A 17289-nucleotide genomic window follows, 5' to 3' on the forward strand; every position below is an offset into this window, starting at 1 on the left:
AGCACATAAAGAAGATGGACAAATGTCCATGTCAATCTATGCTGCTTTTGATACAGACTTCAGAGAAAAAAATTTCAAATATTTTATTGTTCCCATCAACTAGCAAGAGGAGTAATTAATCATTACTCATTAATCAAATCAAACCTCCGGCCTCCTGAACTTTTACTTTGAAGGTGAGCTGTCACTCTGTCCCCCCTCTGGATCCGCCTCTGTTTCCATGCGATGTCCTGAGGCTGTCCCCTGCTGGCTGCTGGGTTCCTCTGCTGCTCTTGCTTGGTTTGTGCAGCTTTAGTTGTCTTTAAAAGAAAATATTTATCAAACTTCAAGGCGAATTTGATGTACAACCAGCAACCAGTGCACAACAAAAAATAAACCAATATATACAATGTAAACAAAATACAATATAAAACCCTATAGACTAAGTAGCAGGGGAAAATTTGCTTTTATTTAATGTTGTAATCATAAGCCACTGATTTTATTGTCTTTATAACAATGCTGCATATTTTATATTATATCTGTTTTCAAATTCTGAATTGGCAAAGTTAGCAGTGGCCTAACTGAAGCTATGAAATACATTTATAATAGAATATTTATGTACGTTTCTTGTCCATTTGTCGGTTGTTTGTTCTCTGTCTCCTTGTTTGTAATGTACATTGCCTCTTTTGAATAAATGAAAGTAATATAATATAGTACAATGAATAAATATCTGAAGCAAAAAATGGAAATACTCAAGAAAAGTACACCTCAGAATTGTTGAGCACAATATTTGAGGGTTAGTCCTTGGTTAATTGAGTTAATTGAGTCCTTGGTTAATTTTCAATACAGACCAATCAAGATTTATAAAAGAAAAATAAAAATGTACTCAACAAGCCACTATCTGCAAATGATTTTAAAATAAGTATGAATATCTATTTAAAATAAGATTGAGAAAACTTAAAAAGAATCTTATGCTTATTAGTAAATGAAAACCAAAATGATCAAAGAACACCTCAATGTTAAAGTGATGCTGAAAAAAAAAGGTTCTTGACTGATCCACAATAAAACCTTGACAATTACAATGTTTGCTATTTTGGAATTTATTAAATGAAAATATTTAACTTCAACTTTCAAACAATGTTGGAACACATCCCAAATTACAAGAACATCAAAAGCAGTCCATGACAAGCTTCTGCAAAAGGAGGCGACCAAAAGGTGCAGACGCACTTATTACACTGACTGGCGCAGCTCACAAAAGAGGGAACAAGCTCTGAAGCAGCGATGCCAAGGTTAGTCTGCACCAGGAGTCGTCTCCAAGTGCCAATGTGAGCAGGAAGTCACTCCAAAAAGAAAATGCGGCTCTCAAGGAGCTTGTGGGGGAGCTCCAACCAAATCCACCAAGGACGAGCTTCTCCAGAGAGAATCGAAGAGGAGGCAGGGCAGGGAGTCCTGACTCCACAGCCTGGGCAAGCTTTGTGTGACATTTTACTGTTTATTCTTGATGCTGTGATCATGATTCCAGACTAATTGCTTGTGGATCCTGAAGCTGTTTCTTCAGGCTTTTATCCAGCAGCACCAGACTCTGTATAGCCAGACTGCGGCAGTCTGCATCCGGGTCTCCTTCGGCCACGTCTGTCGATACAAACAACATTAATAACAGGGTTTCTGCAGGTTTCAAGAAGCAACTAGATAAATGTAAGAATTTCTAAGGAACAGTATTAGAGAATGTTATACCAATGTCCATCCCGACTGATACGAGTGAATATCAGAGTCCCAGAATTACTTACAATTCCCCATAATTAAAGATGAGTTGAAATTGCCAAGTACAGAAATACACTCAATATGTCATATTTTCTCTCAAACTACTGAGTCTTTCCCACAGCTAAACCCAGTGTACTGCGATCAATTCTGACCAGGGGGTTTGTAGACAACGAGTTATCAGTTCCTTGAATAGGTCTTGTTTGTGATTTTCTTACAGTGTGATAATATCTGTATCATTGAGAAAGAACTACAATACACAGACATTCCAAACGATGCATGCCGCCAAACATTTCTCTTGGAAAAAAAGATAAGTAGGGCTAAATGAACTTTACACATTTAAGCTCTACCTAAACATATTGAAGACCTAACATGTTATATTTTAATGTATTTAAAACTTTTAAGGGCTAAAGTTTCGATTATATTAGAAGAATGTGGGAAACCCTAAAATAAGGATCAATAGTGGGAACCCAAAAATGTTTACATCTCAAGAAGTAAAACTCTAATTCTGTCATTTTCTCTGCACAGTTAACAATACAACATGTCCCTCGCATCAATGTGAAACTACTTTAATCCTCAGAGGGTTTGAAAAGGAACTAAATCCAGCTGACGATGAGCCAATCACGTCACAGGGAGTCTGCGTACAGGACATCCTGGTTCCTCATCTTCTTCCCAGAAATCGTCAGTCCAGCTGTGTGCGTGTGTGTGTGTGTGTGTGTGTGTGTGTGTGTGTGTGTGTGTGTGTGTGTGTGTGTGTGTGTGTGTGTGTGTGTGTGTGTGTGTGTGTGTGTGTGTGTGGATATGAGTAATTCAGTGGACATCCTGACAGGATGACATTATGCAGGTGCAAGTCCATTTATAAGAACCATGATTTTATTGTTAATCTATTTTGGTAACATGTAAACTACTTTTTGTTTTATACATGTATAAACACTGAATTCAACACTAACTTTGAAATTGTCATCCCGTAAAAACTGAGCAAGAACAAATGTCTTTTAAAATACTTTCACGTTATAAATACAGATTAATGAAATATAGTTATTGGCCATAAAATCTGATCATTTCTATATCCACATTCCGCATTTTTTTTTACCTGCCAGCCAGGTTCTGGTCTCAAACAGCTGATCGCTGAGGTCCAACAGCAGGTTTTGACTGGGCATGCTCAGAAACACAGAGCAGACAGCGAAGAGGACGCCTCGTCTCACCATCCTTCAACACACACACATTTCAGGTTTAAGCTCAGACTGAAATAAGACAATAACAGAGCACGTGAGTGCAGCATCTCGAGTGTATTTCTAGTCAGTGTTAGCAATAATATGCTACAGTGTTGTTAATGGCTCCTGGTGTACAGGGACAAAAACACTGATTATACAGGATACTTACTGGTCAGCATGGTAACGCACTGCCCACACAAAGTCAAGCAAAGCACAACCCATCTGCGCAGCTACCTGAATGAGAGAAAACATACGTGGGTAGATTGTTGTAATCATATAATGTATAAATATATTGAGATAAACACGATCAGCCACAATAATCTCAGTGTTTTGTCTTTTATATATTGAAACTATGAAACCATGGAAAACAATTCAAACAAAAAAATGTGTTTTATAATCACGAAACTTGTGGTTCAGATTTTGATACAGGCCACAGATACACTGATCATAAAAAACAATAACATACTATTCAGAAAACTGAAAAGCTACAATGTCTAAACTAAACAACATCAAGCTGAGATACATATATATATATATATATATATATATATATCAAGCTCTAGTTATATATAATTAAACAAGTCATCATAGCATGGATCGTTGTTAGTTGTTAAAAAACTACCGGTGCGTTGACTGCCAGATGCACGAAGAGGCCCAAGGTGTGGATCAGCCTTCCCAGCACCAGGTGGTCACTGCCCAACAGGTCAAAGGTCACCTGAGGCCTTGCAGAAAAAAAGTACATTTTAATATAAAAAAAAATGCCAACACTTAAGCATGAAAATATAATCTTACAACTTATTTTACACACTTACTTGTCATAATTCCTCAGTAGAGGAAAAAAGAAGTGTCCAGCAACAGGTGCATAACGGTTAGGAGTGGCCTTAGCAGGAGGTTGTGTGGCACCCTGTAGTCATATGAGGAATCAATGGAAAGCTCAGGGGTCAGACTTCACTCAGTTACTGGAAAGGCAGATAACAATGTCTTTCTACTCCAAGTACCTTGCTGAGGCGTTTGGTTTTGCCCTGAATCCGCTGCTCCACTACTTGTCTCCAGTGGACAGGGTTGTCACCTGGGTATGGAGACAAATCAGCGATGGCAGCAGAGCCTATGGATGGAACTCTTTTTTCAGTGATTGGTTTGGAGAGCTCCTGAGCGGCCAGAGCCAGGACCTTATAAAGTGTAAGCAAGAGTAAGTACAACAACGCACTTGTAGCAGTAATCAAATGATTGGTGAAAATACATAGCAATTATTAAAAAGTAGAGAAGCCGTTATTTTTACCTCCAAGATATCCAGCCGCTGGCGAAGACTGTAGTTTAAAGAATAAAACTCTGCGGTCAAATACTCCGTCACCTGGCAACGAGACGGAGTAGATATAAAAAAATGCATTTCAAATCAAATACTTTCAATAGGAAGCTACACAGAGCTGAGAGTGAAGGAGGAGAACATACAGGGATAGAGTCAGTGGCAGCGAGAGCCACCATCGCTGCCTGTCTGAGCCTCAGGAAGCTATTAATGCTGTATTTATCCTCGATGTGAAGAAGAACTTTAGTCATCTTGACGCTGATCTGAAACAGAATAACAAATAAATATGAATATTAGTGTGAAATCTCTGTTCCTTTTAGTGTTGTGTTGCTTTGGTGATGCAGTCTCACCTCTTTGGTTGCAAACACGTTCTTCCTCACTAGGCTCTCAGCAACTCTCAGACTGAGCTCCACGCGCACAGGCTCCTCGGACGATATTAAAGCTGGATGGGTTGAGAGATGAGGAAATAAGTCTCAAAACATTTTTAAACAACTGCATCACTTAAGTGGAAGAGATAAGACCTGTGAAGCCGTACTTTCTAGACAGTCTCTTAGGTAGCGGGGCGGCGCCGCTTTACTCATCTCCTGTTCTCCAGACATATCGTAGGGAGTCAGCTCATCGTCACTTGAACGAGAACAAACTCGAGGTCAGATATACACCAAAGTAATCGCTTCATTACAAACAACAAATGGCCAACACTTTAAACAGTATTGCTTTACTTATACTCACCTATCCAGGTCAGAGTCTTGATCCGTCTTTGATGACTGAGGCTCTGATGTATCCTGAGCAGATGGAGTCACTTCCCCTGTCTCTTGTGGAGGATCAACTCTGCAGATGACAGATCCCATTAAGTCAAAGCCCAAAGAGAAAAAGTGATATGGTTTTTACTACACTATAAAACTCAATATTAAGTAAGAATAGTTCTTACTTTTTTTGTTTACATTTAAACTATTAAATATCATTCACACGATGCAGCACAAGTTGAATTTCAGGTGAGTAATTTTCAACATGTTTTAACTAAGGGTTTAATTTCAAATTGCCCCCCTTATTTCTGAGACAAAACTTTAAGGTTACTAGTTGTACTGTACATTTTTTGGAACTTTCCCCAAATAAAATGCACCCAATTTCCGTTCATGTCAGAGTCACAGTGATGTTGAACACCTACTCATGTACAGGTACAGGCTCTGGTTCGTCACTAGTGATGGTGGGAGTCATGAGAGAAAGCAGCTCCTGAGTTTCCTCGTCCTGATCGTACTACAACACAATGAAACTCAAAGTCAGGGACAGGTCTGATAAAGGCATTTAAGTGAAGTCACTGATCAAATGTTTTGAAGCCAACTGGGCTGACATGATATCTGTCATAAGTAAGAGCTGCTGTGCATCATGTGGGGTAATGCTACTTTGTCACGGTTTGAAGGTGGAAAGCAAAGATAATGCAACATTATGTGGTTCTTAAGATTCTGTGGGAGAAAGAGTGCTTGTTTGGATGCAGCTGATGCTTTGAATTCAAAAGCAGCCCTAGTTATATGCTACATCATTGTTTTGTGCTAATGTCAAATCAACTGTACCTCAAATTTGAGCTTGGTTCCATGGATATCCATGCGAGCGCTCAGGCACTCCCCCACCACCATGCCCACACGCCGGATTTGCACCACATTGCTGTCCAGGTGGCTCTGCATGCCACCGAGCATACACTGAAGCAGTTCTGAGGAAAGAGGCACGCAGCAGCGAATGGAGAGCTCGGTGAAGCAACAACCTCTTTCAGTTTGTGTGAAATAGTTACTGCTGCTGCTACATCTTGTGTTTCAGGGGACGAAACAATGATCGTGTACCTGAACGTAGCTCCAGTAGCTCAGAGTCTGTCATCAGGCCCACACTCAGCAGTAGCGCCTTGCTAACATACATCTGCTGCTCGAGAGGCGTGTGTTTCACTGCACTAGGGTTAGCCCAGGCCTGAGACACCGACCGCAACACCTGACAAACAAACACAAATAAATGTAAAATCATCTACACATGCCTATTACTAAGCTGCTGAACATACTGATCACTCACCTGTATGAGCAGCGGCCTTCGCTCTCTGTCTGCTGCGAGGTAACCCAAAACAATTCTCAAGACTTTAGTCTGGGGGAAAGAACAATTATATGTCACAATACTGTATTTACAGAATGCACATATGATTTCTTATCAAGCTGTTAGCAAACATCTCACCTCATATTTATACTGTAGTAAGAGCAATTTATGAGTGATGACAAACTCAGCCTTTTTATTCTTCAACACCAGATTCCCAATAATCCGCCCCAAAGCTTCAGGCCTGAAAAGAGAAGGCAAGAGATCTGGATCATTACAAGCAGACAGAAAACTCACAGATAGAGGCCAGAAGAACTGCTGGCTGTTAAAATACACATGAGGGTCCCAGCCTGAGTGAGACTATAACCAGCTTACCCACTTACAGCCTTCACCAGTCCGGTGAGCACACTCTCTATCCATCGCTGTGGAACGTTCTCCAGCAGCTTCCAGCAAACCCTCTGCCACACCATGTCCGAGTGTGTGCAGGCGGACAGCCGAGGAGCCAGAACTGTCAGGAACACATCTGTGGAGAGAAGAAAAATGCAAACCACAGAAGAACATAAATGGGTGTGTGGCAATAAATAACCAAGGGTCCAATATTTTCTATGCGAAAACTATCATTCAATAAATTACAAGAGACAGGGAGCGTTTGGTATGACTAAAGAGATTATTTAACCATAATCAGCTGTCAACGTCCGTGAAATTGAATTACATGGATGCTAGTTAAGCCTATCAAACTTCATCAAGATTGTCTATTACACTTTCAAAGAATATTGGCTTCAATTAATGATTATCTCTTATTTCTCATGACTTTTTGGAAAATTGCTTGGACAAATACTAATCACCTAAACCTTAAAAAAAATATGCTTTCTAAATCTATGCTTAGAGAAGGCAGTATGTGTAAGTAAGGTTGATAAATTGTTTACATTTTTTATTATCATGATTAGACTTTTCTTTTTGTAATTAAAACTCACCGCTGTGTCCCTGGATACACACTTTTCCTAGTGTCTGAGCCACGAAAGTTAAGGAGCAGTCTGTGCCATCTGTCACACACAAGCAATTACAGTTACAGTTTATCCACACACATAATGCATCTTTACAGGATCTCTAATTGTTGTTAAGCGCTAATCAGGCATTCTCTCACCTTTGAGAGCCTGGCAGGTCCGCTCCAGGGCAGTAAGCATCTCTGTGGCAAGTAACGGGTAGTACTGCTGAGGAAGAAAGAGTCGCTTGTTGTTGCGTTGCAGCTTGTTGGCCGTGAGGTCCGGCAGCGCCACGATACGCCCCAGCAGTGTCTCTCTGAGCTGGGGGGAGTCAGAGGGAGCCGTCTCAAGACAGTGCGACCACAGCAGGTCAGCGAGGCGTCCACGCTGGAGGAACTTCTCAGTGATGCTAACCAGGTGGTCCAGATTGGTGCTGGGACTGCATGGACAACATAGTTATTATGGAGAAGACAAAATTATCAAATATGTTTCTCTCTCTTCCAGCTGTTCTCACCTCAGAGCTGTTATTCCTTCCATCAGCACCAACAGAGCCTGCTCCGGCGGCCCCTGGAGAAACAGGCCGTCCCACAGGTCTGTGCGTTGGGCTGCTGTGAGGCTGTGCACCCAGTCTGCCTGGATGTTGCTGACGAGGCACTGGAGGGTGCGAGTGTAGTGAGCTCTCCTGAACTCCGCCCGCTGAGCTGAGCCGGTCCTGCTCTCTGGTCCCTCGTCCAGGTGAGAGTGGAGCGTTTGAAGAGCAGCAACGACGTCTGCATCGTCTGTGGATGTGGCGAGTGTGCGGAAACACTGAGCCACCACCACACGGACCTCGGTGTCAGGGGGGAGTGAGTCCATCTGGGAGAAGAAGATAACAGCAAAGGGACATTTAAAAACAGCACACAGGAGAAACTGGCTGATCAAAATTAGCTGTAAATTAAGAAAGTAGTCTTATGTGTAACATGAATCAGCAATAATAGATGACGAAAATGATGATAACTCACAATAAAATAACTAGCTTGTTCACATCCACAGCACACATGTGAGACTAACAGTTCAAGGCTAAATCTGTGAGTTATAGTGATGAACCGTTAGCATGTTTGTCATGAAGCTGCTTATAGCATCGTTACCTTTTGGCCCTTCACTGGTGCAATGAAGAATTACGTTCAGTATAATTTTAGGTGAACTCTCCCTTTAATTCTGTAGCTGACGGTAACAAAAAACATAATTCGTCAATGAAGATACTTTAAAAGCACATTCCTACACGTATTTGCGAGTAACTGTGGGCCTGTCGTTAGCGCTTGTATCAAACGATATATATTTATATTATTTACAGTCGCTGTGAGAGTCAAACGTTTCTTTTCGATGTAAAGCACTCAGTTGCTTCTGTCACGTCTTGTTGTGACATGTTGGTCCCGCGGTGTCGCTTGGTTCTCCGGCGTCCTCCGTCAAAATACGTCCGTGGTGAGCAAAGAGCAGACGTAAATGGTTCCGGGTACAGAAGTTCCCTGTGTGGCGTTCAAGAAGCCAACGTTTTTGTAACATTTCGTTATGTTCGTTGCTGTGGCGTTTCTACATTAGGGGCACTGCCCCGCCAGATCCAGATGGCGCTGTTGTGCAGAAAGCTCAATACATCTGTACTTTGTGGCAAAAATATATTTTATTTTATTTTATATGCAAAGTAGAGTGAATGTGTTTTGAATAAACTTGACTCACAAGCATTAATAGTCTTGTTTGGAGTCATTTGATTTGATTCGTGTGTGTTTCTGTCTGTGCAATTGCTCTGTGAAATGAGCTTCTCTCTTGCCGTCCGTCTCTGCTGTGGGGAGCAGTGGCGCAAGACTGTCCATGGAATAACCAATGAGCGTGAACCACACGGATCAAAGTTAACATTGGGGGTGGGGCTCTTTCAGATGTGCCCCACGAAATCTGCCTAGTAACTCGACTCGAACAATGCGAAACGCGACTCTAGCTCCGAACCTGTTGCATGCTGGGCTTCACTTCAGCTAACAGGGTAACAGGCTAACAGGCTAACAAGACCTGAGCCTGTGGAGAGGTTTCACTCACATATCAGATGAGTAACAAGGTTTGATGCTCGGCTTGATTTCCTGACCGAGAAGCTAAAGACGTCTGCGCTCCCGTTTCTGTGGTAAGTCAAGTTTAGTATTGTATTTATGTGTTAGCAGTGATGAGCAGGTATCGGTGTCTCTGTACCGCTCTGTACCTGGATGGTTAGCTTAGCTCCGCTAGCCTGCAGGCATGATACCAGCAGTAATGGCGATGCTAGTGGGGCCGTACGGAGTTATTGACCCGACAGGAACCGGTCCACCCAGCAGAGAGAAGCGTTAGAGTTGATGAGGATGAGTGTGTTTGGAGAATTAGCTCCACCACGTAAGATATCTAATGTTATGTAAAGTTGTTTCACTCGCCAACCCATTTGACTTGACTGCGTTACACAGATTATTATTCTGCAGACACAGATTTACTGTGATCAACTGAAACGTGAGTATTTAAAGTCACATCTGCATTTTAAGAGCAGCTGTTTAAAGTAGCACTACATCTCTTAAAGCTCTTTATTCAGAGTAGGGATGTTGATGTGATGGATCGTGTTACAGTGAAAATAAACTTGTCCGCTACATTCAGTTTTTTACATCGTTAAATTTACCTCCCACGTATTTCCTAAACTGAAACGATTATAATCCGATGAACTTTGAAGTAATAAACTTTTATTTTGACCATGTAAAAGTCTGTTAAGGAGTTAACCTGGCACATGTATGACTTTACATATGTGTCTTTGTGTTGAATGTTCCTCTAGGATGTCCAACGTGAGACACACCTGGACAGGTACAGACATGTTTTCATAATTTACAAACAATCAAAGCAAAGTATTGCACATAATACACAATGTATTAAATAATATATGCAATACTATTAATGTGGAAGAACTCCATACTGTACATACATTGTCTTGGCAGTGCACTGTTTAATCCAAAACCATATTCAAATACGTAGATGAATATCCATAGAAATTTAAAGATACAAACTTTGTTCATAAGTAACACTTCCTGTACATTAATGCCATACTTTTATGTTTCCTGTCTTTTTATTAGGGACGGACGAGCCTGACGGACACAGCTGTGCTGACCGTGTTCTGTCTCTTCACTCAGCCTCATTCTCACTCACGCATCCTACGTCCATTATATATACAGTCTATGGTTTTAATTCATACAATGAATAACGTAGACTTTTTGTTGAGGGTGCGATTTAATACATTGTCGTTGGAAGAAAAATTTGAAATCAAACGTTTGGGGCCACACATCCCAGACGACTTGATCCTGCTGCAAACTGGTGAGAGGGCGACTCGAACTTTCAAGACGGAGTGGTTTGAAAGAAAGACATGGCTAACTGCTAGCACAACAAAACAAGCACTGTTCTGTTTCCCATGCCTTCTTTTTGGAACTGCTACTAAGGCAGACTCGGTTTGGACAACGGATGGATTCAAAGACCTGAAGCATCTGGCGGAAAGAACAGTGAAACACGAAAGCAGTAAAAGCCATATCAATTGCGCCATTAAATTGGGACTGTTGGGAGGGGTCAAGACAGTGACCACGCTAGATAGTGCTTACCAGCGGAACATTTCAGAGCACAACAAACAGACGGAGGAGAACCGTTATGTACTGGGGAGGCTGATATCGTGCCTAATGCTCTGTGGGAAGTGCGAACTGGGTCTGCGTGGTCACGGCGAGTCAGCCGACTCAGTGAACCCAGACATTTATAGGTGCATTTTTGAGACGATGTGCGAGGGCGACACCAGGCTGAAAAGACACTACGATTCGGAGCCTACGTTCAAGGGGACATCCAGCACCACCATCCAGAACGAACTCCTGGATTGCATGTATGAGGTCTACAGATGTGAGCTGGCCAAACAATTGCGGGACACCCAGTTTGTAGCCGTGCAGGCGGATGAGACCACTGATGCCTCGTGCAAATCCCAAATGGTCATAATCTTGAGATACATGGTGGACAACAGCGTCACGGAGCGGTTTCTTGAGTTCATTGAAGTGAAGGATAAAACTGCCATTGGCCTTTCCACTGCTATCAAAGATGCCCTTGAGCCACTGGGACTGACTAACAAGCTCATAGCCCAAACCTTTGATGGTGCAGCGGTTATGCATGGCACTGTAGGTGGCGTGCAAACACTTATGAATGAAATCTACCCAGACGCAATATTTGTGCATTGCTACGCACACCAGCTAGACCTAACGCTGCAGCAAGTATGTGCATCCAGGATCAGTGAGCTGAAGGTGTTCTTTGCTGATCTGGCTGGTTTTGCCACCTTCTTCTCCACCTCACCGAAAAGAGCAGCTGCTCTGGCGGAGACATCGGACAAGCGGATCCCGCGGCCTCCCAGCACCAGATGGAATTTTGAAAGCAGGACTGTGAATGTGGTATGGGAAACTCGGGTAGATATACTGGAGTGTCTGGATACCATTCGCACTCAACCAGGATGGGACAAGGTGTCCATCGGCGAGGCATACGGCCTCTCCATGCACCTGCACGACCGCACGTTTCTCCAGCTGCTGGAGCTCTTTGCCAAAGTTATGCCAGAAGTGGATGATTTGTATGGCATACTACAGTTACGAGAGGTTGATCGATATGGGGTGAATCGTGCAGTGGAGAATTTCAAAGTGCACGTGAAAGAAATCAGAGCGAGAGCAGATGAGATTGGTTACGAAGCCAGTGAGGAGCCGGGCACAGCAAAGCGCAAGAAAACGAATACACCCGCCGTGACGAAGGAGGCCTGTGAGGCCATGATTGTGCAAGTGGAGGACCGCTTCTCCAAAAGTGACCATCTTATTGCCGCACAGCTGGTTGACTGCTCACTGTTCCCAAAGTTTGTGAGGTCATTCCCGGAGGCCCAACTCGCCTGTGCTCTCAAGCTCTGGCCCACAGCTCTGACGAACGAGGGGAAGTTGCAAACTGAGCTGGCTCTTCTATACGGACACACTGAGCTGCACACAGGGAAATCAGCACTGTTGCTGTTCCAGGCCATTCGGGAAAACAACCTGCAAGAGGTCTTGTCTGAAACCTGCACTCTGCTCAGCATCATCCTCACAACCCCCATGATGACTGCGGAGTCTGAGAGGAAGTTTTCAACGTTGAAAAGGATCAAGACGTTCACAAGAAACACGATGGGACAGAAGAGACTGAACGCCCTCGCCATGCTTTCCATTGAAAACCTGTTCATTCATGGACTGGTGGAGTTTAACAGCAAAGTCATCAGGAGGTTTGCTCTAGCAAAGAACCGCCGCGCCGACTTCCTTTTTAAGTGAACGACATTGGTGATTAAAAACTTTTTTTTTTTGGAGCTGAAGGACGTTTTTTTTAATAAATTGTTATTAATAAGTTATTTGAGCTTTGTCTGTCTAATCTTTTTACTTTGTTGCAATCATTTTACTTTAATGCTGTATTATAGGCAACATCTTTGTGTCACGCTGAGCGCTAAAGCATGTGAAATGTATTCGAAATAGGATTTCTGCTCCCTGCTGCCACTCAAAATGCAGCCCATAGTATATCTTACTGGTCTATATTGAACTACTGCTTATAATAATCAGCTACATCTAATTTTGTGACGGTGACATGACGTCAAAATTGCCCCACCAGAAATTTCGGGCTAAAATCGCCACTGTACACATGAACTCACATTGTTACAAGTATGAGAAGACACGTAGGCTTCAGTCCTTCAATCTAGCTGTTGCAGGAGGTTACGTAATATAATGTTGATAATAATGTATAAAAAGGACAAGGAGTGGGTGAGTACTCATGCAGGTGGAGCTGAAGGGTAGAAGGCAGATATCTGTTGAGGGATAAGGTTTTAACAAACCTGCTGAGGGAGGCTGAACACCTCCGGGCTCTGTCTGTAGTTCAAACAGTTCTGTCGTTATCAGATTGGTGGTCAGCTTGCTTCCACATGAATCAGAAATAGTAACACCACTGGAAATTAGTGAGATCTTGCCTTGTACATTTGAAGTTGTCTTCTGTCAAATTAATTGTATGGTTGAAATTGCTCATTTGTTTAATGTGAAAAGCTTCAGGATCTACACAGTCCATGCACACAGCAAACAAATGTTAAAATGTAAACTTGACTTGTAAAAAAACGACACAACAAACAGAGTGCTTTTATTCCATTTATTTTTCTAATCTTACTTTCACTGTTAACCTTTAAATTTTCTCTTTTTACAATGACTGAAATTCTATTTCCCCAGCAACAATTAGGATTAGATCGGGAATCTTCAAAAATAATATACAGCTGTAACCAATACCGTTATAATTTATACATTTATTTTTCGAAAATAGGAATAAATTTAACTTTTATAATTTCTCTTTTCTACAATTATTCTCTTCATCTTCCCAAGCCATTCACTACTTCAGTAGTGATGTTTGTGCCTTGAGCAAACTTTCTTTGGACACTGGAAGTGACTGTAAGAGAGAGAGAAAAGAAAAGTCCACAAAAAAAAGAAAAATGACAATTCATATTTACAGTTTAGCTTTTCATTGTTATAATTTAACCAACTGACAGTCGTGTGGTCAGTGCTTTTCCCAGGGCTCATCATCAGGTTAGTTTAGAGGCAAAGTTTGAGACACAGAGGCACAGTGTTTGAACTAGCAGGCAAGTTTCTTTTTTAGAGCAAGCCGAGGGTCAATTTGTGATTGATTAGAACAAGTGTTACCGAAAGTGTGATCACGGACCCTGATAGATTAAATGATCAGTTTAAGCTCAAACATCTCGTCTTTGGTCATTTTTGAAAGCGATAGAGAGAAACTGAATCTGAAGTGCAGTCCCCTTCAGCTCTGCTCAAAGGGAATGGTTTTATCAGCTCTGTGCTCTCATCTGATGTCAAGTTAGTCTGCTGCCAGTTGTCCTCAAACTATCTGTCAAAAGCTGACAATTAAATATGAAGCAGGGAGAGAAATAACTGCGATATAGTCTGCTGTGTTCAGGTGTCACCGTGTTTCCTCTCCGAGAAGCACAACAGATTCATTACTCTAACGAAATGAAGCGTTAAACGTGAACTTCCGAGTGCACTACAAGGCAGGAAGCTGAAGACAGCGAGCCTGGATATGAGGTTTTTCAGTGTCATGTGCAGATATCACAAGGTCTCACAACTGACGACTCCACTGATGGGATATTATAGCATATGATTTGTCAGTCAAAACATAGGTGAAACAACGGAATCAGAGAAGTACAATAAAGATCAATTTCCATGCAGTGCCTGACTCCGTCTGGGAAGACAACAGTAGAAACTGCATACTCTGCCATTTGTCAAAAAAAAAAACCCTGATGAGGTCAAAGCTGCATCAGCGTAACGGAAGAGTGTGACGACCTCGACAAACAACCTCTGAAGAGCAGGTCACCTTCAAGCCTTTTCATACGATGGAGACGATAACACTTCAAAACGTGTCTCTTAATTCAATAAATTCTCCCACAGAATAGTTCACCATGAGTAAGTGATCTCCCCTTGTGAAATTCAAAAAAAAAAGTACAAATATATTCTCGGCGGAACAGATCAGAGTCGTGAGTTGTGTTTGTGTCGAATGATGAATAAATATCTGCGGGTGATTTTAAAAGGAGAGAGAAAAATAAACAGATACTGTACACGCTACATGCTAGAGAAGAATACAGGCAGCTTTCTCTCAGCATTAGACAAGAAAAAGAAATGTTCTTTCCTCTTCTGGCTATAAAAATACCTAGAATCTAGAGTGAGTGTAGAAAAACTTTACATGTACAAGTCATTTACATCCAAGGCCATTTTTTCTCCAGGGAGTGGCAGGTGAAGAGGAGAAGTGAGAGACGATACCGAAGGTGAAAAGTGGAATTCCTCTTTTAGCATACTGGTGCTGAACGCCATGCTGTCTGGACTAAAACCACCTCCGAGGAGATAACTCCGTCCAGATATCTGGTGGGTCAATCAACATTTTTTGTCCAGTTTCTGAGTCAGAAAGAAACGTCCAGGAGAGTCAAGCACGGCGTCAGTCCAAAAACGCAGATGTTGCTTGAGCAGAGGAGGAAATAAAGAAGCAGGTTTGATTGACCTGTTTTGCATTAATGTCCACGTTCTCGTCAAGGATTATTGCTCCCAAAGTCCGCCTGTCTTTTCAATACTAAGCAGATCAGGTCTGAAAAATCACAAAACTGGCCGATAGTCAGGGAAAAAGCTCATATGAAGACTGAAAAAACAGGATTAGAGTGAAAACAGATTTTTGTAGTATTCTCTAATATTTCCAACATGGCATTATGAATAGTGTGATGGGTTTTATTTTTCTCCTGCAGCACACACCACCAGCCCCTTACTTTCTCTGGTGTGTCTGTAGCAACAAGTCCAACATTCTATCATCTTCACGCAGCCTGCAAAATATATTCAATTTGACATTTGATCCCTTCATAATAAAATTTTTTTTTTATCAACAATAAAGAAATCAAAAACAAAACTTAGTGCAAAGTACAACCTCCAGGATGTCAGCAGTTTTCAGTCACGCGTTACATTTTTACGGACAATAAATCGCTTGTGCAGCAAAGACCGCAAAAAAAAAAAAAACATTGGTAACCTGAATTTTCTCTGTCACTTTCACTCAACAAGACAACACTGGGATCAGGTGGGCTGAGAACACTTGAACTACAACTCCCAGAGTCACTCAGCAGTTTCCCTTCATGCTAAATTCAAGTGTTTGCAGAGTTTTATAAAGTGATGAGGTGGTAAGATTTTGTCAGTTACAGTCGGTATAGATTTAGTGACATAGGTTTTTGTGCCAGGCAGTGACGGGGAGATGTAGTCAATATTCCACATGAAGCTCACAGCCCACCTGAGCTCCGGGACCCTGTTTCATTGTAAAAGAATAAATGAGACGATGAAGCACATTATAAAACCACCGCGTTCCTTCATTTGGGAGAGTTTCAAGAACGACTGGGCCATTCTCGTTATGCTTTCTCGTGTCACCGAGCTTTTTCAAAACCTTAAAGTAACACAAAACACCTCAAACAAACGCACACACGCACACAACGATACCCTCCGGGGATTTCTCTACCTCAACCCCTTCAGACTTCCCTCGCTTGGGTTCACTGGAAAGAGCTTGGGTGGACAGAACACAGTGTTATAGGGACTATTAGGCAGCACAGCAAGCTGTTAACGTTTTAACGACCAAACCTGCTCGTCTCCTGATCGGAGCTTCATACGGCTTCCTCTCTTTGTGATGAAAACACGACTCAGCCTGGATCAGGAGATCTCAGCCCACTGACTGAACCGAGGCAAGTAGGGTGCGTTTAATTCGTGTATCACCTTTCATTTAAGGCCTTTAGGTATAATTTTTCCTGTTTGTTTGTTTTTTAGCTCAATCAAACATTGACACTGTTTTGGGGGGGGGGGGGGGGGTAGATTTCTTCTCTCAATCACTGACCTCTCACACATTCATTCGCTCAGAAGGGGGCGACTCAGGTCCCTCTAGCCAAATACATGGAAGTCACCAGAACCCAAGTGTTTTCAGGAGGGCAAACGCATTTACTCACAAATAAGAACAGACTCAAGGGATGTTTAACTCAAAGTAGCTTATTTTTCCACTGACAGCCATGGACTTTATAAATTCTTCATTTTTGAGGTGGGGGAGGGAGGGGTGGTGCTGGATGAATGGAGTGCGTTGTTTTATTTCTACCCAAACGACGTCCGAATATTTTTACATCCTCTCCGGGTAGTTCTCATTCAGCAAAGTTTCCAGTATTGTTTAAACAGCCTGTGACCTCTCTCTGAGTGGCCCCCAGGCTGTGTGGAGTCTATTTGACCTCCAGGATGCAGGGGTTGCACTCCATGATGGCCACAATGATTTTGTCGATGTAGTCCTGGAGTCTGTAGTTGATCTCCTCCTGTTTGTGGATAGCATCCATCAGCTAGAAAACAGGGAGACGGAAATCAGGGGAGATTATTAAAATAAAAGGTCAACC

At 42.2% G+C, this 17289-nt stretch overlaps 3 protein-coding genes across 4 annotated transcripts in view; 1 reads left to right on the forward strand and 2 right to left on the reverse strand.

Moving 5' to 3' along the window:
- Positions 1–1060: 1060 nt before the first annotated feature.
- Positions 1061–8772, reverse strand: telo2 (TEL2, telomere maintenance 2, homolog (S. cerevisiae)). 2 transcript variants are annotated; one of them, XM_053413671.1, is made up of 22 exons: positions 8633–8772; positions 8429–8504; positions 7816–8156; positions 7463–7740; positions 7293–7361; positions 6694–6841; positions 6460–6562; positions 6304–6372; positions 6084–6225; positions 5820–5956; positions 5417–5505; positions 4981–5079; positions 4787–4875; positions 4602–4693; positions 4398–4514; positions 4228–4299; positions 3947–4117; positions 3761–3852; positions 3571–3670; positions 3118–3182; positions 2828–2943; positions 1061–1608 (listed from the first exon to the last, which is right to left on the reverse strand). In XM_053413671.1, the coding sequence occupies exons 3-22, from the start codon at positions 8154–8156 to the stop codon at positions 1487–1489; spliced, it is 2511 nt and encodes an 836-aa protein (XP_053269646.1). In that variant the 5' UTR covers positions 8429–8504; positions 8633–8772; the 3' UTR covers positions 1061–1486. The 2 variants fall into 2 exon arrangements, with proteins under 2 accessions (XP_053269646.1, XP_053269647.1); XM_053413672.1 differs by lacking the exon at positions 8429–8504 and having other exon boundaries at positions 8633–8762.
- A 345-nt stretch (positions 8773–9117) lies between these two features.
- LOC128426606 (zinc finger MYM-type protein 1) lies at positions 9118–14304 on the forward strand. The gene is made up of 3 exons (XM_053413556.1): positions 9118–9447; positions 10114–10142; positions 10409–14304. Exon 3 carries the CDS (start codon positions 10511–10513, stop codon positions 12629–12631), a length of 2121 nt encoding a protein of 706 aa, XP_053269531.1. The 5' UTR covers positions 9118–9447; positions 10114–10142; positions 10409–10510; the 3' UTR covers positions 12632–14304.
- The window catches only part of rab11fip3 (RAB11 family interacting protein 3 (class II)), a 30738-nt gene continuing 26922 nt past the window's right edge, over positions 13474–17289 (reverse strand). The window contains exon 13 of the mRNA XM_053413555.1: positions 13474–17235. Coding sequence (XP_053269530.1) covers positions 17122–17235 — 114 coding nt within the window. The 3' untranslated portion in view covers positions 13474–17121. The remainder of the gene's footprint in view (positions 17236–17289) is intronic.

Source organism: Pleuronectes platessa, chromosome 21 (genome assembly GCF_947347685.1).
Source record: "Pleuronectes platessa chromosome 21, fPlePla1.1, whole genome shotgun sequence".
Lineage (NCBI taxonomy): Eukaryota > Metazoa > Chordata > Actinopteri > Pleuronectiformes > Pleuronectidae > Pleuronectes > Pleuronectes platessa.

Bases quoted from the DNA above. Each gene is read 5' to 3' on its own strand.
- telo2 (XM_053413671.1), bottom strand. From the start codon at position 8,156: ATGGACTCACTCCCCCCTGACACCGAGGTCCGTGTGGTGGTGGCTCAG. The intron at 4,876-4,980 runs GTGAGTATAAGT...TTCTCGTTCAAG, and splicing joins CAAGACTCTGACCTGGATAG to TGACGATGAGCTGACTCCCT. The intron at 3,671-3,760 runs GTAAGTGTGTAA...TTTTTCTGCAAG, and splicing joins CTACTGAGGAATTATGACAA to GCCTCAGGTGACCTTTGACC.
- LOC128426606 (XM_053413556.1), top strand. From the start codon at position 10,511: ATGGTTTTAATTCATACAATGAATAACGTAGACTTTTTGTTGAGGGTG.